Here is a 24,797-nt window from a genome sequence, read left to right as displayed (position 1 = left end):
TTCTATGTTTAGGTGGAGAAGCGAGGGAGGAGGTTGGCGGGTAAACCGTTACCACATACCTTTACCCGTCTATGCGTACTTTTTTAGCTTGAAATAAACCAGGCCGAACTCCTTTCCTTCCCTCCCATCGCCGAGATAGAGAAGACCACCCTAAAGAGAAGGGAAGACAGATCGATAGAGAGGGAAAAGAGATGACAATGGCTTCCGGCAGAGCCATCTTTGCACTGATATTAGCATCCGCTCTTGTGGCTGATGCTGACACCGAGCATGGTACGAGACTTCAATTCTTTTTACTTTCGGTTTGCGTAAGTTGTTGTTCTTTTGGCTCTGTCGTGAATGAAATGGATGAACTGGTGGTAGATAAAGGTTTTTTGGGCTTTCTTAAAGTTGTTTTTGTCCTCAAAATTAGTGGGGTGCCACTTTTCAGCTACCATGTTTACATTCGTCTTTTTTGGAATTGGGATTCTTACTATGACCTTATACGTTCATAGATATGCCCTTTCCTCGGTTTAATGGAGAAGTTCTTTCCTTTTCTCCTTCATTTTAATGTCATACTATTGATCTATAGAAGAAACTGTCTAAATATTATGAGCACCTCTTGCTTCTGTTTGATTTTTTCCTTCTGCTTTTTTTCTTTAAAAAAAAAGTTGTTCAACAGAAGCATATAAATTTGGATACAGTGAACCTATCATTTTTAATGTGAAACCATTAGTTTATATAATCGTCATATAATCTAAATATAATGATTAAAAGATAGATATAATTCAATCAGTATAAAATCATATAAAAGAACGCAATGATTCACGCAATCATTGCTGCTGTTTTTGGGAGAAATAGCCACCGCCGTTGCTATGCTATTGATTTACAGAAGCATTATGATAATTAAAAGCAAAAGAAAAATGCTTTACAAAAAGAACATTATTTATTTCTCTTGATTTGATACTGTTTGTCCTGTTATTGTTTTGTGTTCGACAGGAGCAGTTATGTTCGGATACAGTGGACCAACTGGCCCTGACAAATGGGCAAGCTTGAGCCCTGACTATGAAATGTGCTCAAAAGGAGAACGCCAATCTCCAGTCAACATTGATAAGAATGTGGTAGCTTATAACCCGGGTTTGGAAGCTCTAAAGAGGGATTATGTTCCTGCAAATGCCACCCTTGTTAACCATGGTTACCACGTTGCGGTTTGCTCCTCAACCGATCGTTTTTCTTTTTTTTTAACAGATGATGTACAGACATAAACGTAAAGGGAGAGTCATGACCTCTGAAATCAACATATGTTTTAACTAAAGAAGCAACATTTGTACCAAAAAAACTAAAGAGGAAACATATTAGATAATATGATGTATTGGTTATTCATTAGGTGGACTAGGCCTCCATTGCAAGGCGTCTAATTTTTTTGATACTAAGAGAGGCAAAAGCCACCCAAGATTTTATTAAAAGAATTGGTAATCGCAGAAAGGATTAGTTACAAAAAGTAGAGAGTCTGTCGGATCAGAACTGTAGGTGTCAGTTGCAACCAAACAAACTCATAAGAAAGCAAAAAAAATGTTAGCTATACATAAGCCAAAATAGAAACAAAAATAACTAATTGATTTGGCACAAGTTTGAGGTAACCAACTCCAGGGCCGACTGAACCAAATTATAGGTGTAAAGCCTCATTTTCCTCAAGTTCTTAAATTATTATTATTTTTGCATTCCTTTGATGATGTGGAGAAGAATTTATGTATAATTAACTGCCAACCAAATACCAATAGCAAACTTTACGTGGTAACCATGAATCAATAGCTACTTATCCATAAAATACTCATGAAAAGTTGATGTGGTTACCATTATTTGTCTTGTTATGTGTGGTTATTCTGGTCTCTCCTATTCCATGCCTGCTACAACTGCATGCGCCTATTGCTGACATTGCATAATGCTTGGAGCATTTTTTATAAAGATTGTTGATTTCCTGAACTATTTCTAATTCGTTTTTGTTACTTTTTCCCAAATGTCAAGCCAGAATATATAACTCTTAACTGCTTGCCATCTTAAGCATTTGGATAGGTGCAGCACTTGTGTTTGGACTTGTCAATCCATTGGGCATCTCTTGCTGCATTTGTAATATTTGTTTTGAGAGAAGCTGCTGCATTGCAATATATCAATGAGCTTCTTTGAACCATTAGTTTAAGCATTTTCTGGCATTTTGACAATGTTTACATGTTGGATATGACTGGATCAGCAAGTGTTGAGGATTTATAGTATTGCTGTTTTTTTTTTTTTTAAGGGGACATAATCTGGCTTCTTGGATCCGTGTTTGAGGTTTTCTAATTGTACTGGGAAACAGTGGTTGATCACTTGTAGTACTAAAGATATCTGGTCTTTCTTGTAGCTGCTATTTGATAAAAATGTAGGGACCGTGCTGGCAGATGGAAAGAACTACAACCTGGAATCTGTGCATTGGCATTCACCTTCTGAGCACACCATTGATGGTCGACGGTATGTACTTTGGCAAATGACATCAAACTTGATGTTGTATTAAACAAAGATAGCTACCCGGTCTATTCTGTTTGTGAGAAATATAGTTTTGGATCATAGATGTGCAGGCCAACAGCTCTTAGCTCAGCTCGTTGGCACCCTTCTCTTAAGGGCTTGCTCATGAGGGAGGGCCAGGGTTTGGACCTCGATGATCGCGTGCGTTACGGTCACATTGCTAAATAAATACATAAATATGAACCTATTATGCTTACGAATGCACAGCCAAATTTCACAGGTTTGAATATAAAAATACCGTATCATATCTTATTCGACATTGTTATCTCCTCTTATATTCTAACGGACCTAAAGAGAAGGTGATGCCCAAGTGAAGGATTTAAAATTGCAGTTTCATGAATCATGCGTAGGTGAAATCTAACAGGAGAAAAGAATCATACAAAGCTGAGCTGCTTTTACTTTTGAGCGGAAACACTGGTGAGGAAAGGACCAAATCCTAGATTCAGAATCCTATTCTTCTGTCTTATCGAACTCGAAGGCCTTGGTAAAAAGCAAGAAACAATGCAAAGAGCTTTCGTCTCATTCTAATTCAATAGTCACTAGATCAGCTACCTGGTAAGATTGACGTAACATGATGGCATGCAACCTTAAGTCAAGGATCTTTTCCAACGGTGCACAACTTAGGGCTATGATGGAGAATTCATAGCATAACTCTGCCAACAGAAAACATTATAGTTAAAAACTCTTCCTAGTTAGGTACCCTAGCAAACCAAATGATATAATAAATCTAAATTTGGTATCGAGTCTGTTGCTTTTTTCTCTCTTTTTTTAATGGGATGACCATTTCAATAATAGATTCCCAGTGGAGCTTCACATGGTCCACAAGAGCGACAATGGAAAAATTGCAGTAGTGGGAATTCTGTATCAGTATGGCCGTCATGACCCCTTCCTTGTCCAGGTAAAGGCTTCTCGCAAATACCTCTAATGAGTTGTGACCAATTTGTGATCAAAATCTCAGTGGTTGGAGAAGATGCATTGAGAGAGAGATCGATCAAAGCACTTGTTCTTCCCTCATGGTTGTAACTGACCTGATTTGTGGCGGATCACAGATACAGAAGCAGCTAAAGGAATTAGCTAACGAGACCTGCAAAGGAGATGAAGAGGCACGCATTCCGGTTGGAGTTGTGAATGCAAGCGCCCTGAAACGCCGCAGTAGAAAGTACTACAGGTATTTTGGATCCCTCACCACACCGCCATGCACCGAGAATGTCATCTGGAGCATCCTTGGCAAGGTATTTGTGTGTCTCTCCAACCTTCAACATAGTAGAAATAATTTTTTTTTTCTCTATCATCTAATTTGCATGTCTGTGGAACTATTTTATGCTTGTGAAAGGTAAGACAGATGACCAAGGAACAAGCAGCTGCTCTGCAAGCACCTCTGCATCAGGAGTACCGAAACAATTCAAGACCTACACAACCATTGAATTACAGGGCTGTGGAGCTCTATCATGAAGCAAAGAAGCATGATGAAAAGTCCAACTAATCTCATGATGCTTGTAATGTTGTGAGACATAACATGCATCATTCTTTTCTATGAATGAAGAAATAGCATGCATCATTTTATCCTATGAATGAAGAAATAACATGCATCATTAATTTATTCATCATGATACATACAATTACATCAAAAAAAAAAAAAAATCATCATACATACAAGGGTACTATATAGGTATAAATCAGGATCCTTCTTTGAGGACTAGTTTATTTTAGGTTCTTACATGGACTACTTTTGGAATGATGTACACTCCAGAGTTCAATAATTTTTGATCCAAATGGATTAGCGTCTCTTCATATGTAACTTATAATACATTTTGCTGTCAGTAATAAAGCCTTGACTTTGGCTCTAAGGGTCCGTTTATTTGATTTTTCATAAGTCTCGATTCGATTGTAACTGTGGTGTCAGCTGTTTTTTTTTTTTTTCCTTGGTACATTAGGGGGAAAGTCTTCCCTACAGATGAAACACCCAAAGAAAAATGGCCTTAACTACTAGTCCATGACAAAAAGAACTCCACAATACTGTAATGTAAGCTGTTTGTGACTACTGAAATAACCTCAAAGGTGCACCTGTTACAGGCCTAACTGAGAATTGAGGGAGCTTTTGATGCTCTGATCATGGTTCCCTTTTTCTCCCTTTATAAGATGGCTCTGCTATCAGTTCTTTTTCCCTCCCTTTATAAAATGGCTCTCTAAATTTTTCTTTTTCCTCGCTCTATAAAATAGCTAGTCTTTTATGCATACATATATATCTTTAACTAATTTTACATTCCCTACCATCTATTGGTTACTATTGAAACGCTTTATTAATTGCTAATAAAACTGCAGAAGAGTCACTTCTTGTATAACACTTAAGGCAATAAGCGTAGGAAATAATTCATAATAAATCCTGCTTAGAATCAAGAGATAGGGTAGGAATAAGGATAGAAATATGGAGATTAGCCCCTCCAAAATTTAAAAAGAAAATAATTATCTCTAATCTCTACGTATGCCCTCTCACTTTAAATTCTTGTTGCCCCAAATCGACCTGGAAACATCCAAGCATATGTATATAATTATCTCTAATCTCTACGTATGCCCTCTCACTTTAAATTCTTGTTGCCCCAAATCGACCTGGAAACATCCAAGCATATGTATATAATTATCTCTAATCTCTACGTATGCCCTCTCACTTTAAATTCTTGTTGCCCCAAATCGACCTGGAAACATCCAAGCATATGTATACAGGATTCAGTGCATACCAATTTCTCTCCATTTCAATTCATGACACTAAATAACACGACCTGACGAGAAAATGAAAAATCAAAAGAAACGTACATAAGAATTACAGAAAACAATCCAATCCAGCCTCGCAAGTATCTACGTATTTACAGATCCGGAGAGAGAGAGAGAGCGAGAAATTTCACACGTGTGAACATAGCAAAGAAACAAAACACCCGAAGGATTGAAGTATACCTAATACCTCCAAAAGTCTGCAAACTTTTTTTCGCCGGCCGTTCAGACGGAGGCGGAACCCTCGCTCTCCCAGTCCCGGTCCCGCTCCGCGTCCTCCAACGAACCCACCGACCGGCGGGCCCACGTCCCCTCCCGATCCAACGGCCCCGACCACGCCACGTGTCCAACGCCATCCGCCTCCAGATCCAAGTCACCGCTCCACGACCCCGGCCTCCGGCCCGACGAGAACCGCCTCATTCCCCCCAGCCCCGGCGGTGGCGCAGCCATATCCGGCGGTGAAAGCCCCCTCCCCTTCGCCGGACCTCCGCCCGACGGCGGCGACGCCGACGACTCCTCCACGGACTCCACCGTCGCTGCCCGCTCTACCCCACCGGAGCATCTGAACACCGCCGCGAGGCTCGCCCAGCAGCCGCTATTCTTTTCCTCCCGCTCCTCCGCCGCCCCCGCAGTCGACTGCCGACACTGCTGTCGGCACCGCTCTCGCTCCCTTTCCGAGAGAACTTTACCGAAGCACGATACCTTCGGCGACCCCGGCTCCTCCTCCGGCACCGCAGACTTCCGGCCGCCCCCGCCGGGCGGCTTCTTCTTGGGGAAGATTCTTCCATTCGCGGGACGCCGCGCGCTGCGGCCAAGGTAGCCGGAATGCTGGAGCTTGTTCGGCAACCCTAGGATCGGCGCCTTCGTCTTCAAATTTCCGGAAAACCGCTGTGAATTCGACCTCGGCGGCTTACCGCTCGAGTGCTGCGCCTTCGGATTCGTGTTCCCCTTCGTCGAATCATCCCGATCGTAAACGACGTTCAAGTCCGTCCAGTCGATCTCGTCGCCGATCCGGACACGGATCGACTCCGCCGGAAGGGTCGGGTCCTCCGTCGCCGCCGCCTCCGGCCGGCCGCCACCGTCGGCAAGGGTTTCGCAGGCGACCTTGCCCTCGCCGCCTCCGCCGCAGACCTGGTGCATCTGATGGTAATCAAGAACCAGAGAGAGAGAGAAAAACGAAGGTTAGACAACAGAGAGAGAGAGAGAGACGTGGAAGCCTAGGATGGGAGAAGGGGGTCGGAGTTTTAAAGAAGACGGGGGTATTTTGGGAAATTTAGGTGAAGATTTGAAGTCGTAAACGATGAGGTTAGGGAGACGTCATTGCTCAGAGTTGGTTGGGACGTGCCCCGGGTGTCGTTGGCCGTCTGATCGAGCGTCGTCGCCTCAGCGGGTACGGTCTTCCGGCGGGCGGTGTGGACTAGGCTGCACGTCCGGTGGACCCCCCTTCCAATGGTGGATGAGTGTCAAGCCGCCCGCCGACACTAGCCGTGGAGAATGCCGGCATTAATGGAATGAATACTAATTAGAAACCATTTTCCTTTATACATTAAAAAAAATATATATTTTTTTGGTACACAGGAGACTCGCGTGTGGGTGCAGCCCATACAATTAGAAAGAAAAAAAAAAAACAAAGAAGACGGAACCAATACCTAATTTTTTCAAATAAAATTTTCGAAATGATAAACCACATAGGATGCCACCCAATCTGCAGTACTATTTATTTCTGTGTAAACATAAATAATCCGATGAGAGGCCCACTCATCCAAAAGACTATAGTGTCGTAGAGCAGCTGCATCCCACCAGCAGCGTGCCTTCGATTCTGGTTCTACTCGATCACCATAGTTGAGTTTCCCTCGAGAAGAACACAGTCCATCCAAGTGGAATTTCCTGTGAGTGTACTATATGAAAGCCTTTTGAAAGTCACCTAATAATAAATATAAATGATAGTGTATATGCATGCTGGCCTGGAGCTGGAATGGTTGCTTATCCTAGCTAAGTTGATGGAGACTTCTTGCGTATTGATTCGGCTTGCTTGGTGTCATAGGCTAAGCAGATCTGCATATCTTATTCATGATAATTGTATGCTAAAAAACATTTTTGTGTGGAAAATGACAGCTCGTTGTTGCAACAATTTAATGATAACAAACCAAGTAGGACATTTTTTTGCAAAATAGTTTAGCAATCATTGTTTTTATGATTTCAAATTTTGCATATTATAAGATTTATAGTCATAAGAATCATGATTCATGTACCAAAAGTAGCAAGCAGGATTGAAATTTTCTATTTATATTTTAGTTTTATGAAAAGAGCCTTCAATTTTTTGGTATGCCGCTAAATTTGCTATTAAATATGCTAAATTTTTTTGTGATTCAGCTTTAAATCTTATTTTCACTAATATTTAGATGGATAAAGGTATCTGAAAGAGGGTTAAACCTTTATTAGATAGTCAACTGTCCATTAGACCCTTACAAATCAAAGGAAGAAAATCATAGAACACTTTGGAGGTTATGTGCCCAATGCAATGTCTAATTTTTGCCTTTGGCATACCATGCATGTCCCATGAAAATGTATACTATTTGGACATTGAATATGATTATTATATTTTTTTCAGCAAAATATTTTTTTAGATTTTCTCATTCTGATTCTCTAACTACTATGAATAAGTTGCAAAGTAATTGAACATAGAAAATTGAGCAAAAATTCCAGACCACTCCCATATGCTGCGAAGGAAACCAAGCAGCTGATCTCATGGTTCAAGTTTTTTTTTTTTTAATACACCAAATGACTTGTACAAATTTAGTTTGAACATATCCAAAAAAAAGTTAAAATATAATCAGTCACGAAACACCCTAGCCGGCTCAATCTCACTAGTTCAAAGAATCTCTCCAAAGTGATTTGCCATAAACGAAGCCACCTAGTCCGGCACTCCATTAGCATCCCTATATATCTACTTTGCTTTGAAAATAATGTCGCCACTAGCCATGCCCCATATGTCCCGAAGTAGGAGGTGGTGTTCTCTAGCGTCACTAGTACACATCGGATCCAGCTAATCACAGTGGCAGAGTCGCCTTCGAGCAGGCTGGCATTAGCCCACAGCACATATCAAGCATGACTCAAACCAGTCCAAGCTGCTCTCAGCTCCGTCCTAAAAATCGAGATATCGAAGAGTAGGCACCTTCTGGCTGTCACTACTCTAGAGTTTGAATCCACACTACTTCTTCTACCGCAATTCGAAATACATCAATTAAAGGTGACATCGAGTTGCTACATGAGTAGAAATAGAGTTTCAGGTATCCCGAGCTCTCAGCCTGCTTTCAAATGTTGATGAGAGTTTTATTGGATTTTCTCAACTTTTAGTCCTTCTGCCCCTGAAAACAAAAAAACATGCTTCTGCCCCTGAAAAATCAAAAAAAAGGAACATTGGGGAACAATGGAACCGTCAGCTAAAGCCCTTCTAGTTCCTACCAAAATAAATAAATAAATAAATTCATGAATAAATAAATAATGCTCTTGTACTTGTGGTAACCGTGGGCGGCCCATGGACTTTTACCCATATGTGGACAGCGAGGCCCTAGCGGTCACCGCTGGAAAACGCCGTGTCCGACCCACCTCCCACGACTCTTCGCCCGAAACTACAAAGTAAAAACAAAGAGCTTTTAGGTGGGGTTACGAAGACGGCTAGCTTCGATAAAGTAATACGCCACTGCAATATCTGACCGTGGAATCCTTTTTCTCCTCCATGTGCTCCTTCTGATGTAACGCTAAAGCTTGACTAATCAAGCTACACACGCAATAATTTGTCAATGGAGACAACGATGTCAGGGTGTGAAAGAATTTTGATGCCATTGCAGACGGACTCGTGGGGTCACGACAAGGCCGGTATCTTTCTTTCGTGCACCTGCTTCTTCTTTGCTTTGCTGTGGGTTTTCGTGGGAGTAGGGGATGGGAATCCCCGTGGCCCCCAAGTCCCCTTGCTCACATCATACAATATTATCCATCCATATTTTGTTCCTTTATTTTTTCTTTTTTTATGGTGCTAAAAATGTCTGTAGAAGTTTGAATCCTCTACTACCTTTGTTGGCTGTATGTCATCCAATTTAGCCAAGAATGAGTTATAAGAAAGGAGAGAGAATCTCTGTGTTTTTCCTTATTTCTTGACTATTAAGCACGGTTCGTGAAGGTCACTGCTCGAACAATGGATGGTTAGTGAAGGCCACTGCTTATTTGCTGTGAAAACTAGCTCGGAATCCTCAAAATTTGGATTTGAAGCTAGTAGTAGGTCCATTTCGTAAACTGTTCGGGTTAGGGTCGCTTTGCATTTTATGGTCCATATGAAGCTTTAACTTACGAAGAATTAGTGCATTGCTGATGCTAATCAAATTTGTTGACATAAAACTTTTTTACTGAAATAGTTGCATATGTTTTTATGAATTGTAATAATGTGCGTTAAAATGCATGTGGCTCTAATAAACTTATGCCAAATCTTAAATTTCTAGATAAACGTATAGATTAGCTATTGAAATCTTCAAACTTCTACTTTGTCCACAAGCTGTTGGGAGTTGGAATTTTTAAGTCAATTCAATAAAATAGACTATCATCTATCTTTTTTCTAAACAAAAAAATCTATATTAACTACTAATTATTCTTGCAGTAAAATGAAGTCATCACATGTTAGAATCTTCTCTGCCCTATTTACTATTCTTTGGGTTTTGAATCTTCCCTCCCCTTGCACGGCCTGGATAAATGGTAGAAATGAGCACACCTTACTCCTAGCCATCATTTGGTTCAACCAGGGTTGGATGGTTTGAAGGAGATAAAAAAAGAAGGAAATAATTCAATTATCCGAATTGGATGGTTTGAATGGTCAGTTGAACTTGCCACGCACTTGTGTTACAGGAAAGACTAGGATAACACTCTGCCCTGTAGGTTGTGAGGAAGTGTAGATGCCATCTAACCATGATAGCAGCATCATATCATCACTATCTTCTCCTGAATTGCAGTTAACTATTCTCATATTTATCTTGATAAGTAGCATGTTTCTTCTAAAACTACTTATCCCATAAAAGGAGTCTACTTCCTCCATCCCACCTAAGCCTTTGACGTAGAGAAAGCATTCCCTGCAACCAAAACTTGTCAATAAAGAACAGAGAACAAGTCATCAAAGAGAGGAGCCAAAGCAATTAAAAAGGGGTGAAAGGGGAGACCCACAGGGCTCTTTCTCACCAGCTTCTCACCTGCAGAGGCGCCCGCCGAAGAGCACGAGGCGGAAGCATGTCCGATTCTTTTCTTCCCTTCTAGAAACTTTATTGATTCCGGTGAAAAGTTCGTAAATCGCCGTGGAAGCCGTCGTTCAACCCAACGAGACACACGTGCCGCCCATGCGACAAGGGTTAGGTTTCAAATCTGTGTGGATTTACCATGAATTACTTCCAAGTCTTAAATAAATTCAAGCAAAATATAATAATAAAACAACAAAACATCAAAGAAATGATATGGGAGGTAGATTTAGTATAATAGCAACACGAATTCTATAATACTGATTGGAATGCAGTCAATGCAATCTGGGCCCTCCAAATCCACACGACACGAAGTTTCGGTGTACACCTTAGGAAATGCATGTGCCGCGCGACTAGCTTGTGTGCTAGTGTGATACGCTAGCATATTAAAGCTGAGGAAGAAATTATCGAATGACCGAGTTTCCTGATGCATTCAAGATTCTAGAAGGTTAGTCCCATGCAAGTAAAAAACCTTCAAATATGTTTATTAATAATAATAATAACAACAATAATAATAAAAGAGAGTGGTTTTATTGGTTGCAACTAGGACTTTTTGTCATCCCAATATCAGTGGCAAGCATTGAAAACAACATCATTCCTCCCCTCAGAATTTTTTCCGAGAAAATCCTCCCTTCAGAATTAAGTCCTTCAAGACTTGTTTCCTTCATGGAAAAAAAGGGGAAAAAAAATGGTCAACCACTTGGTTGGAGTTTTTTTTTTAAAAAAAATAAAAAATAGTATTTTTATGGGAAAAATTCTTATATATTATAGAAAAAAAATTATGAGGAACATAAAACAGCTATTTTTCTACTGATTAGAAATTAGATTTTTTTTCAAAACTATTTTTAAGCCATCAAAATTCATAAATAATTTTTTTCTTTATTAAAGGTATAATAGATATTTCACATAATTTTTTTTAAAAAAGTATATGTTTGATCAAATATAAGCTACTCTATAATATACCATTTTTAATGGTCAATTAAATATGTTAGAACCATTTTTTAGGAGTTATATTTTCAAAAAATAATTTTTTAGAATATATATATATATATATATATATATATATATATATATATATATATATATATATATATATATATATATGTGTGTATATATATATATATAGCTAAGGCGAGCGAGTCAGACTGCACGAGTACAGACGCATCCAATAAAATCAAAAAACGATACATTACGAATTGTCTTAGACAACTCATCTTTTCGAATCTGATTGGCTACATAAGCATACACCCAGTCTGCAGCGTCATTGATCATCCTAAAAGCGTGCTTGGCCTGAAATATCTTCTGTCATTGAAAGTACTGCAAGCAGATTGCCTGTGAGTCAACCAATAGATTCTTTGTGCCGTGCACCAATTATGCAAGAAAAGAAAGGGACGGGCACATCGACCCAAATTGCCGTGTTCCATGTAGATGGCCCAAAGTCTGTCATCAAAATCAATTCCCTTCCGCAAGAAAAGAAAAAATAGAAAAAATAATATCCCCTGCTCCACCTCACAGGATCCATTTGAGGACTTTCAATTTCGGCTTGCATCTAAATAGACATGCCAATAGGTCACAACTTTTTGAAAAAAAAGGGGAACAAAGAAGATGAGACAATAACCATTCCATTTGTTATGAAGAACGTTTCGGAAGAAATTGTTTATCATATTTATACTAAGATTTTATTCCTAATTTATTCTCGTTTTTCTATTCCAATGTATTTTAGTGCTAGTTTAAGTTAAGTTAGGTTGAGCCATAGGCTCATCATATTGAGTTTGCTTTTAGTTGAAATGTAATAATGATGTTTAAGTCTTTTAGTAGGAGATGATGGTTTTTTGGTCTTATAACGAGAGAGAGAGAGAGAGAGAGAGAGAGAGAGAGAAAGAGTTAAGTGAAGAGAGTTGCAAATTTTCTGTGTGTGGGACAATCTTTAGTGAGGCGTTTTTATGGGAGAGAGCTAAACTATTTCTTTTAGTCTTTATTTTATTTTGAATAAATTTGTATTTTTTCCCGATTTTTTTTTGTTTCCATTATTTTTATTTGAATTATTATTTAGTATTTGTTCTGAATTCTGGGCGAGCACGTTTGATATACTTCAAGTAACATTCTGTTCTATAATAACATCATTGAGTAGGTTGGCAGGTGATTTATTTTCTTCCGCTTATTGATTAGGCTCTAAATCTTCAAACATACATGCGAGCATCCAACATTTTGGCACGTTGACGACGATTCAGTAAATGCCCTACCAAAATTGGGAGCGGTGGTGCACCCAAATATTGTAAGCATGAAGATGACTGAAGAAGAGGATTAAACAATATAAATAGGTTTGCATTTTTGGAAGATTGTCACTATATTAACGATTAGATATATAGACAATTAATTGATTGATAGGGATCGAAATCCTGCAACAAAAACAAGGAGGAAAAAAAGGGGGTTTCCTTGTTTCAATTCGATATGTTGCGATTTGGTTGTCTCTGATTTTTGGTAGGTAGGCTTTTTTACAAAGCTAGCCCAGAAGGCAAGAGCTTTAGGTCATTCCCTTTAGTTTCGTTAGAAGTTAGCAATTTGGTTGTACTCCAATTGATAGGATCCGCAAGGCAGAGGCTATTCGGTCCGAGAACTTTCTATCATTTGTGATATACTATATGCATGCGATCAAATATTCAAAAAGTTTCGAATAAAGTTGCCAGTCTCCAGGAGTGGCCCAATGTATTTGGAGGCCTAATACCGTTTTGTGTTTGAGGCCTTTCCTGCATTGGGTCGGCTTAAGGTGTACTCAGAAAGATCTTTTTTCTTTCTATTTTGTCTTTGAGGCCTTTCCTGCAGTGGGTCTTCTTTGGGCCGGGACCTTAGGCGACCGCCTAAGTTGCCTAAGGGTTGGACCGGCCTTGCCTATCTCTTAGTGGGTGACTTGTACCAAGACTTAGATTCAATTCCTATCTTGAGAACAATAGTTTTTTTATTCACTATTTAATAAGATTTGTATAGCTTGAAAATAATTTTTTATTAAGATAATAGTGATTTGAAAAATAATGTAATTACTTTTTAGAAAAAAAAGACTCTAGGATCTAGAAAATTAATTTGAAATCACATATTATAGGTCAACATACAATGGCCTTTGTAATCATTATAATCAGTAATGATTTTAACAGGACCCTGTCATAATGGAATAACACCATTATTGAAATCTTGATACAGACTGCACCTTTTGATCAGCCAGTAGTACCATAGAATGTAGCATTGGTCGCACATATTACACTACTAATGTGAGCAAGCTTGCATGCATTATTGCAAATGGCCATCATTATATTTTATCATGCACATCCACCCTATATTTGATGATCCAAGTGTCCAAAGCCAGTAGCCGCTGCCCCAATGCTCATGCTATTATGTCAGGCCAGGCCAAAGATTTAGCCTTTCTAGCTTATACGCAAACTCAATAGCAGACCCAAGCCTACTAATAATTTGTGCTGAGCCTTGTGGCGACCAGACCCGAGCCCGTTGGAATTTGGAACCCGTCCCTCCGAGGAAATAAACCAAGAATTTCTGACCGTTGGATGGCATCATTTCAAAATTAATAAAAAATTGCAACCCTTATGACCGTTACGTTTCGAACACATAAAGCGTGGGTACCGAAGAAAAAGAGGAAAGAAAAGGAGATCAAAAGGTAAAACAGAGAAGATGGGTTGCATCTCCTCCAAACTTCTGGCTACAACCGATATTGATCGAGATATCCGCTTCTATGGGAGCAAGGCGGCCGCCGGCGATTGCCCGAACCACGTTGTCTCGCTCACTTCGAGCACCTATGGAGTACTAAATCTCGACAGGAATGAAGCCAAGGGGAAAGAAGAAGAAGAGGAGGAGGAGGCTGCGACCAAGAAATGGAAGAGATCTTCCCCTCCTCCTACCATCCCTTCATCTAAGAGAAGGGTTCTGAAGGAAGAGCCCTCAGAGATCATAAATGCTTGGGAACTGATGAGGGATCTCGATAGCGAGATACCCATTTGGTCTTCATTGAAGAAACCCACGAAATTGCATGCCTCGGTGCAGCTATTTTCTCCGACAAAGTTCGCGGCATCACCCAAGAAGCAGAAGAAGCAATCTGCGGGGAAGGAGAATAGCCCACTCAGCCAGGGTTCAGAAAGGTTGGATCTTGATTCCAATCGGATCTTGAGACCCTTCAGATCCTCCGAGAGTATGCAATGGTCTGGATCACATTCAGCGATTTCGAAGAAGATCACTCCCATCAATGCCAAGATCCAAAAATCAGGGAGAGATTCTGGAGTTTCGGGGTGGAGACGGAGTCTTAGCCCTTTGTTTGATCCAGAGCTTCTTGCTTCCATCGAAAAAGAGCACTATGAAGAGCAGGAACAGATCAAGAATATGGCATTTCCAGTTCGAGGGGATAAAAAAGTCCATGATGTTGGCTTGCTGCTTCAATCCTTTGAGGAGAAGTGCCCGACTGGTGGCGAGAACATTGTGGTTTTGTATACGACAACGCTGAGGGGGATCAGGAAGACCTTTGAAGATTGCAATGCTGTTAGGTCCACGATCGAGTCTTATAATGTTAAGACCGTGGAGAGGGACATCTCGATGGACTCGGGATATAGAGAGGAACTGAGGTTGCTGATGGGGAAAAAGGAGGTGAGGGTCCCTGTGGTCTTTGTGAAGGGAAGGTTGATTGGTGGCGCCCCGGAGGTCTTAAAGTTGGAAGAGGAAGGCAAGTTGGGGTTACTACTGGATGGAATCCCGAGGGCAGAGGTGTGGTGTAAGGGTTGTGGAGGGGGGAGATTTGTTGTGTGCATGGATTGCAATGGCAGCTGCAAGGTCTTGGAAAGAGAGCAGAAGAAGATGGTGAGGTGTGGACAATGCAATGAGAACGGATTGATTCGCTGCCCCCTATGCTGCTAGGAATTACCTCTCCCTTGTATTTTATTAGGCCTGCAAGCTCTCAGAATGGGTTGATGTAGTGTCTACCCTCAAAAGAGATTCAGATATCACTGTTGTATGTATTTGACTAGTTCTCTGTTACTTCAACTATTCAGTAGAATTCTCTTTCTATGAACTTTTTATTTGCACTAGTTTATCTAGTCTGCTGCTCTTTGTTCTTCTTGAAATGGCCATGGTTAGGAAAGCCAATAAGAATGGTCAAATTCCTTCTTGTGTCTTTCGTTCTTTCTTTGGATGGGGGGGAGACAGGAAAACCTTATGGCACATCTGATTTATGCTGAGTTAAACCATTTTCATTGCACACTCAACATCACGAGACTCACCACTAAGTTTTTTGCAGTAATACATGGTGCTCTACTGATTTTGAAAGTAAAGACCCTCCCCAGTTCTCAAAAAAAAAAAAAAATGTAAAGAACAAAAGATTTTTTGATGGGATTTGCATTGATATGGCTTATTTTATTGAATCACTCAACATTGCATTCACTGACCAACAATGCTGGCGTTCTATTTTCACCCTCATTTATTCTTGTTTTGATTGCCCTTTGTGATTGAATTAGCTTGGCACTGAAAACTTACCCATAAACTAGACAAAGGATATGGTGATAACATTTTCTCATATTTTTCTCTCATATTAGATTGTTCCTGTCATAAGATGAGTAAGATAAATCAATGAGAATGTGTCAGAAACTAGAGTCACATAGTGCAAAGATGAAGGTTGTTGGTACGTCATCTGTTTTTCATGAGAACAAGCATGCAATTTTTAGTTAAGAACATCGATCTACAACTCTCAGATGTCTGCCTTATGTTTTAAGCGAAAACGTGGATGTAAAATTTGATGTTCGTTTATAATCTTTGTAAACTTTATATATAAATTAAAGAACCTTAGGCAAAGAAGATTTGCTGGGACCAAGAAGGACTTCACAACTGCATTTTGATATGGAATTTTTCGTGTATGACATCTGAAGAGCAATACTATATGTCAGTTGAAAAAAATTTCTGCTTGACAAACAGTATGCTGATTTGAGCAGGTGAACTATTAGGTCAGAAGGCTTGTCCATGGCAATTTGTGCTTGTATTTTCTGTTATTCCTATTTGGTGAAGTTGTAGAGCTGATATTGCAAGCGACTGTCATCAATACAGGATTCCATTTCAATATGGTATTCAATTTACCGTCGCTGGAAATAGAACGCTGCCCTTTTTATGCTGTGATATCTCTACTGATTAAAAGAAGATCAGATGTTCTCAAGAATTTTATTGCTTTATTTGCTTTCCCCTAATTGTTTTTTTTTTTGTGAGCAAAACCTCTTTTGAGGAACTATTAGATTTTTAGTTCCATAATGCCTGAGAACAGCTCGTTATGCTTCTTATGCCATTACTAACATGAAAGTCTTATGTAAATGCTTCATAACAATTGTATGTATTTCCTATTTTAAATAGGACATATGAAGATCTTAATGTTTAAAGAGCCTCAGTGCATTTTTCCTTCATTCCTTTGTGTCTCATTTGGATTGACAAGCCTGCTGCATAACCTGCTTGCCAACAATATAGCTTGCCTAGCTATTAATATCCCAGTCTTTGGATATGATTACTATCCAGAAATCCTCCTCCCCTTGCGTAGTTTTGGAAACAATCATTAACATTTCTTTTTGTATCATTTCACCTTTATTCTCAAGCATCCATTTTGAAATTTAAGAAAGTTACATTCCTTCATATACAACAGTCTAACCATCTTCTGCCATTTTTCATTTTTTTCTGTTCAGCATGAGAAAAATAGTTTTGTCGGGGCCGAATTGGAAGGTGGTTTCACTGGTCATAAGATAAACCCTCTAGGTAGCACTTCCTTTTTTATGGTACATCATGAATTTGTCCTTTTTTTCTAACATTCTCACAATCAACCTAGGCTACTTCGCCTACCAAAGGAGAAAGCTTAATCAATGAAATGGATTTCTCAGAAGTTAAGACAATATGGGCAGATGACTCGGGCATCAAAGAAATTTTCCTCCAATCTGATTATGTTTTGCCATAATCAATAGCATATGCATCAATCGTTTCATGCTAAACTGCAGCGCCACTGAATTTGTACACGGTTGGAATAATCTCTTTAAGCCAAACTTACATTAAGTGTTGAATCCAGAAATGGTTATCAGCTAGTTTAGATGGTCCTTGAATCATGAGGAAGTTCCTAGTCAATTGGTAGTGCCGGTCAATGGAAAAGCACCTCCATACTAATGACATTCTATGGATAATTTACATGGCCATTAAAATGTGATGGTATCTAGACATGACATCATTGTCCCTTACAATGTTTCATTCGAATGTATTTATCCGTATGTTCATAAAGAGACTGCTTCTCACAGCAACTTAAAGTGCTTTGTATGTTGTGCTATGTAACATATCTGGGGCAATTGCAGCTTATTGGATGTGATGTTAGCTTCATCAAGCAACTGACCAAAAAATTGATAAATTATTGCTCGTTATTACTTTCTGTTCCAACAATTATATTACATTCGTCAATGAATGATAGCAGTTGAAACTCACCAAGAAGATAACTGAAGTGTTGGGACATATAATAAAGCCTTTATCATCAAAAGCAAAAAGTCATATAATCAAGCCTGGGATCTTCTAGAAAATGGCAGCCTTGGTGCAAAACCATTGGAATAATTTTTGCTGATTAACTAAAGCATTGCATGTACCGCAAGAATATCATGGTGATGGCACACTTTGCTTTTATAAAGATTGAGCCACATAACATGGTCCTAAATATCATTTTTATGCCGCATCACGCATAAACTGCATAATTTGATGAGGGCGAGTTGAGAAAATAGAAAAAATTCTATAACCATGTCCATGTGAAACTTGCATGTGCATCCTGCTGGATGAGAAAGCTTCTTATTCGCAAATGTGACTATGAAATTTCTTCAAAGATTGCATCTCTAATTGTTCAAAAGTTTTTTAAATTCAATATAGGAAAAAGCATGTAAGAAAACTGATCTCTGCAGTAAAAATTAAACGAAATAGCCAAAGCCAGCAGCACAAAGCAAGAAAGCTGATACAATGGAAACTAAGTAGTTGAATTGGAAAATGAAATTAAGCTGAATTTCTTGAGCCCACAAAAAGGAACATGTTACATTCATCATGCCCCTCATTTAACATTCTTCATAAGCATATGGCATATGCCGTCTGGACAAACAGAACTGCTGACATGCACTTTCCTGTAACGGCTATAAAATTTCTCCTTACCATCCTAATCTAAAGGATGGTTCCTCTCTCTCTCTCTCACACACACACACACACACACACACTCGCTTGCTCACATACATCGCTCTTACCCTTCACTGCTTATTGAATTCCTCCATATCCCAGGTTAATGAGACTGAATTAAAAGTTGGATGATATTTGTCACATGTTGAATATTGTACACCCACAATATTCTTAAACATAGGTTTAAAATCCTTTAAATTTTTAATTTCTTTTGTAGATGATGCCCTTAGATGCTAGGATGCCTCAATGAACTATTGCTTCTTGTAATAAGTTTATGAGCAAGTATATTGATTAGCCCCATAAACAAGAAGACCTACAATTGATAGAATAGTATGCACAACTAAATCTAGAACTCTAGAGAAGAAGAAAAACAAGCATGGCTTCCTCGAATCTTTCAGTATATCGATACATCCCTTTTTTCTTTTGAAATTTAAGCAATTGTAAAAGTTTTTCTTATGCACGTATGACAAATAATAAATTCCAGCTGCATTATGCTGCATTTGCTCTGTCCAAACATTAAAATTTTATTATTATCTCTAGATACATGTTCTCAACAGAATCTTTTTTTATCTGCTTATACAAAAGGGCAGCGTTTCTGCTGGTCTTGTACATCTCATTTCTTAAGAAGACTGTGAGGAATCCATCACTTATTTCATTAAGAAAATGAAATGCGAAAACAAAGAGTTTGGTAGAGATCTTATAGTGTATAATAACATTGAATTTTGTAGCAGACATCTCATATATCTAATAATATTGAATTTTGCTATGTGCGTTGCAATTGCCAGTTATAGTGTCCACATGGATCACACATCTAACTAAACCATTTGGGTTTCATAGTTTGTTTGAGACAAGAGAAATTGATCATAATAAAGCTCGAGTTAACCATAAGGAAGCAAACCACTGCAATGAAAACAAGTAAAGCTTCGGCAATAGAGAAAGTAAAAGCATGTTGCTAGTAATGTAGCTGGTTGTACTCATGCAAGAGTAGTGTGAGCAATCGATATACTAAAATAAAAAAATAAAAAAATAAAAAATAAAAAAAATAAAAAAAATAAAAAAAATAAAAAAAATAAAAAAAATAAAATAAATAAATAAATAAATAAAGGTAAAAGTCTGCGACGGAGTTACATTGTGCCCCCTAAGTCCTAACAGACTATCGTATATCGCACAGTTCTCACCGACTAAAACCCTCCGCCTTTCTACTAGGGCTTTTCTTATCGTAAGAAAAAGCTCGACTAGGATTCGAAGAATTGCTCTCTAATCGTCACTCTTAGAACGGTCTTAGCTCTCTGAATCTCTTTGCGTAAGTCTTTCTTCGTTCTGATCCTCTTTCTTCTTCTTCTTTTCTATCAGTTCTTCTTGGGCTCGGAACAACATCGAGTTCTGGAGTCTGTTCTTATTGTAATTATTTTTTCATCTGAAATTTAGAGTTTTTAATCGATTGGAATGGAAATGGGTGTGGTTTTCTGAAGGGAAGGCGGATTTTTAGGGGGTGTGACGGGTTATGCGAATTGAAAGATTTTCCGGCTGAACAAAAGGCATATGGAGAAATGTAGCTTTTGTTTCTGTAGTAGGTCAACGAAACTCCAAATTTTGGGGTTCTTTTGCACCATGTGTTTCCCATCTTTTTTTCTGTCATTTGGTTTTGAAGAATTAAAATGCAGAGGGTCGCGCTTTCCGTAGAAAAAGAACTGCTTGTCAGACCAAGCTTAGATGGTTGAGAATTGAAAAAATCTGCGATTCTTTATTTTCTATTCTGGACTAAAGATTGAAGACTGGAATGGTCGAAAAGGGGGTAAAGTTGGGTCTTGGTTTTCAATCGTCCTGTAGCTGGATTTGAACCTTTTAGATTTTACTAAAACTTTAAACCATGGAGCATCATAGACTTTAGTGAAGACTAAAGAGCTTGGAGGTTCAAGAATCTAATCCTAAACACACGCGCGCGCGCGCGCACACATATATATATATAGTGCTTAGATAATTCTAAAGTGCTTCTGGCATTGATCGGATAAGGTGAGAAGTGATATCCTGATGGCTTTTTGGTTGCAAGGATTAGTAGAATATCAAAAGAAAGGGAAAGGTAGAAATGAGTATGTAAGAAGAGAGATCGCAAAATTGAGCTTCATAACAACTTGCATGGAAAGACCCAAAACACCTAGTTCCTGCACTCAACATATTACAAAAGTAGGGAAATTTCAGGAATATCTCTGTTCATAATAATGTTTCTGCTTCTCAAGAAAACCCTATTCTATTAGTTGCAATAATTTTCTTGATTAACTAGGGATCATGGTATTAAGTACCTTCATGTTGGTGATATGCTGACCTGGCACTGACTTAGTATGCCTGTCAGGCTAGTGCTTGGGGCACACTAGCTCTGGGGCATGGCAAAAACTGGCATGCAACTGACATATGGTTGTGCTACACGCTGATTAAGGCACTGGTGTGGCACTAATGATGGAAACCCATGATGAAGGAACTTTAAGCCAACCATGATCCTCGAGGCCTTTGTAACTTCCGTCCGATTAGAAATGGGAAAAATGACACAAAAAGAAAAAAAAAAAGATATTGGAGTTTCTGCAAGGTGCCCAGAGCCTTTTATTGGATGGTCAGAGTTTGAGACCTTTGCTTCGTGTAAAGACATGTTATCTTTGTAGAATTTAATATAAGATATTATGAAACCAACTTTCTTCTTTAACAAAGTCCGTTACACTTGTATTCTTCCTTTCTAAATAATAACTGTGGTTTGTGTTATCCCTTTCTAAACAACAGCTGTTTGATTTACTTCATTGACACCCTTGCCTTGTAAAAGTACTCTTTAAGTGCATATGATTTGTATATGCCCTTTCGATGGAAGGAAACATTGCTGTCTGCATAATTTGAGTTCATATGCCCTTTTACCTACATATCTGAATCATTTTTTCAAGGACGCTTTTGACATCTCATGGTATTTCAATTTGCAAATCATAATTTGTGTTTCATCATAAATTGTATTCTCTTGATTATATCTGCTAATAATTTTACAAATAGCCATGTGAGATATAATTACATTGTTCTAATACTGGTTCCTTTTTCACTGTTGCAGCATGTCAATGGAGGAGGATGCCAGTGTAAGTTATTTGAACATTAATGCATAAGCAGGATGCTTTTATTGTTTTTTATTTGTAAAAATTTAAGATATGTCCTGGTGATTGTGACATTGGATTATCTTAAACCTCATTATTTGAAGAATAGCCAAGGGTGCACTTACCTTATAAAAGTTTTTATAGGTCTCATACATGAAAAGAGAAGGAATTTAAATAATCAGAAATTTAAAATGCATGCTTTTAGGAATACACAAAACTTGAGTTTCTCTTTCTCTTTTTTGTGTTTTGTTTATACTCTTTTTTTAGGGTCCGCTGGCCACTTTTGTTGTTTCATTCTGTTAGGGATTTTGAGGTGTAAGGTATTGTGCTCTTTTGTTCATATGACTTGATTTGTGGCGAATAAACTTTGGTGGTATTCTCCACCATTTCCAGAAAGTAAATTATTCACAACTAGCAAGCCTTTTCTAAAATGTCTGGTTTATACCAGAAGCTTCCCATTTGTAATTCTCTCTCCATCCTTCTCTCCAAGAGACATCAGCAATCTCTTGGCCATCAATTAATACTGATCCACCTTCTCACTTCTATTTCTGCAATAATTGAAGTCCATTTACGAGATTTTAGTTGTATCCCTGCCTATAAAAGCCACCCCCCATAATTTTAGTCAGCACTTAGAATTTTCATGTTGACCATTGCATCACCTAGAACATCATGTTTGAAAATATCATGCACTGTGGCCAAATTTGATTATTTGTGGTACTTTTATCCTTGAAAAGTGTGAAAAAAAAAACATAGAACAAGCTAGGGCCGGTCCTTGCTATATGCCCATTATGGGTTGGTTCATCTATGAGCCCAACTTGAATAGCAATTTTAACTTGCCATTGCTGCTAAAGCACATGTTTTGTCTTATATATACATTGTTTAGAAAGGAAAGAAAAGGCCCTTAGTACTCCATGAAACAAGGGATAAGGCTCAGCAATAAGACACAGGCTTAAAAGTCATAGCATGAGGAGCAAGGCTGCCCCATCGGTGAGCTTCTATATGTGAGCCACAAGGCAGTTTTTAAACTAACCTCTGGACTTGAAGCAAGGCAAGCCGAAAATATGTATTTTCAACCTAGCGGTTGATAGCATATGAAGTATATATATCTTTTTTTCTTGTAACCCAAAATTTATACCAGATATTGATATGTGGTTGTTCATAGCAAATTTAAAAGATAAATGAATCAAAACTCGAAGATTCTTTTCTTTTTCCTAGCAAGCAATATAAATTTGTTGAAACTAAATATAAATGTGATATTATGAAAGCTCAGAGTCTGCACACTATTAGCAGCATTGTGTTTGGTTTGTTTCTTGTCAGTGAAACATTCTGAATTGCTAATTGTCGGTGTCTAATCTGTGCATTCATTTCAATTTGACATATGAATCAGATGTAAGTTTCAAGCAGTTCTCTTATGTTGAAAAAGGTGGTCCAGAACATAGCAATATTATTTTTGGAATTATTGAGAAATTCTTGAATCCTGCTTCAGTTTTCCTGAATCCTGCTTCAGAATTATTGAGAAATTCTGAACTTGTTCTGTTCTTTATCTTCTTGTTTTCCTGAACAGGTAAAGGTCGCAAGAAAGCTCTGTGTTAACGACGGTTAACTCGTCTGCGAGATGTTCTTGGTAAAAGCCGTTATAGTTGAGAAGATTCTCACTGAGTTTCCAGGTCTCTTGCATGTATCCCGGAATTCGGTCATGGTCTGTCAGTTGGACACAATTAGTTAAGGTCCCGTAAATTTTACTCTATATTTGTTTATAGTGTTCCTGCAGCAAATACGATCGCCTCATGCCCCTACGTATGAAAAGCCAAAGTCCTTGGAGGATGTTTTGCTTCACATGCATCTTTATGATCACCTTTTCTCTGCAAGCTCGATCCGAAGCAATTTGAGGTCACCTGCCTCAAGACCACCGCTGACCCCAAGTTCCTTGCCATCCACTTTCATCAAAAAAAGTTCTTCCTTGCCATCCACAATCTATTGACCTTGCTCCTCATGTTTGCCCACCTGCCACTGCTTAAGATTAGAATAAATTGCTACACTGATCATGGACCTAAATGCGCACCAGTGTCTTTTTGCCGCTGAGAATTAGTCAAAGGTATCTATGAGTTAAAAGGAAGCTCCCATCCATGCAGCGGCGCTGTACCTCTCAGCCATTTGTGCCATGAACATAGGGAGCTCATGAGTACCCAAAAGGATCTTATGATCGTGTCAGGCTTTTTGATCCATTGTGATCTAGTACATTAGGAAACTAAAGCTAGATGGGCTTATGGTAGGGCTATAGGAACTAAGTGTTACATAAAGAGGAAATGAGGGTAGGGAAAGTTTTTTTTTATTATTATTATTATTACTAAGTTTAACTATGACCGAAGTCAAAATTTCTTGTAATTCAAAAATGGAGAGAAACAAAAAGGCATGCTAGTTGAATAATAAAACTTCTTTATATTGTTATTTGGTAGTAATATATAGTAAATTTTGCATGAAAAGTCTACCTAATTATTGGTGTTATAGAAAATATTAGATTATTTAGTTCACATGATGATACATATTTAAGGTTTTGTGGACAACTTTCTTTTTAGATAAATATGTATCACATATATTGGTTATTTAATAAATATTATATTATTTAGTAAATGTGCATTATTTATTTCATACTTAAATGTAGTGGTACAATTGTTTAGGAATCTTTAAATATGTATTTTTCTGAAAAAACTAATCTGAACTCTTTCTGCAAAATCACGAGACAGGGTATCTTAATTCAAGATTCAGTAATAAACAAAACGAAGGGTTTCTCACAAATACATGATAATGAAAGGTGTTACATGCCAAAATAACCGATCCATTAAATGGGAAACGAAATTGGAGTGAAAATATCAAGGTCTCCAATTTCTAT

At 38.4% G+C, this 24,797-nt stretch overlaps 3 protein-coding genes and 1 long non-coding RNA gene across 6 annotated transcripts; 3 read left to right on the top strand and 1 right to left on the bottom strand.

Moving 5' to 3' along the window:
• The first annotated feature begins 103 nt into the window (after positions 1-103).
• Positions 104-4,382, top strand: LOC103705691 (alpha carbonic anhydrase 1, chloroplastic). Its single transcript, XM_026804115.2, has 6 exons — positions 104-270; positions 976-1,184; positions 2,375-2,481; positions 3,331-3,433; positions 3,585-3,767; positions 3,869-4,382. Exons 1-6 carry the CDS (start codon positions 192-194, stop codon positions 4,016-4,018), a joined length of 831 nt encoding a protein of 276 aa, XP_026659916.2. The 5' UTR covers positions 104-191; the 3' UTR covers positions 4,019-4,382.
• LOC103705685 lies at positions 3,097-6,775 on the bottom strand. 3 transcript variants are annotated; one of them, XM_008789495.4, is made up of 2 exons: positions 5,485-6,775; positions 3,097-3,944 (listed from the first exon to the last, which is right to left on the bottom strand). In XM_008789495.4, exon 1 carries the CDS (start codon positions 6,439-6,441, stop codon positions 5,527-5,529), a length of 915 nt encoding a protein of 304 aa, XP_008787717.1. In that variant the 5' UTR covers positions 6,442-6,775; the 3' UTR covers positions 3,097-3,944; positions 5,485-5,526. The 3 variants fall into 3 exon arrangements, with proteins under 3 accessions (XP_008787717.1, XP_026660088.1, XP_026660093.1); XM_026804287.2 differs by having other exon boundaries at positions 3,097-3,913; XM_026804292.2 differs by having other exon boundaries at positions 3,097-3,788.
• A 7,465-nt stretch (positions 6,776-14,240) lies between these two features.
• LOC103705675 (uncharacterized protein At5g39865) lies at positions 14,241-15,640 on the top strand. Its single transcript, XM_008789485.4, has one exon. It carries the CDS (start codon positions 14,256-14,258, stop codon positions 15,483-15,485), a length of 1,230 nt encoding a protein of 409 aa, XP_008787707.2. The 5' UTR covers positions 14,241-14,255; the 3' UTR covers positions 15,486-15,640.
• Positions 15,641-19,949: 4,309 nt separating this feature from the next.
• Positions 19,950-24,224, top strand: LOC103705664. Its single transcript, XR_005514672.1, has 3 exons — positions 19,950-20,088; positions 21,868-21,892; positions 23,472-24,224. It is a non-coding gene; the product is annotated as an uncharacterized LOC103705664 (long non-coding RNA).
• Positions 24,225-24,797: the final 573 nt, after the last annotated feature.

This window comes from Phoenix dactylifera, chromosome 14 (genome assembly GCF_009389715.1).
Source record: "Phoenix dactylifera cultivar Barhee BC4 chromosome 14, palm_55x_up_171113_PBpolish2nd_filt_p, whole genome shotgun sequence".
Classification (NCBI taxonomy): Eukaryota; Viridiplantae; Streptophyta; class Magnoliopsida; order Arecales; family Arecaceae; genus Phoenix; species Phoenix dactylifera.
This window is presented reverse-complemented; position numbering and strand designations above follow the sequence as displayed.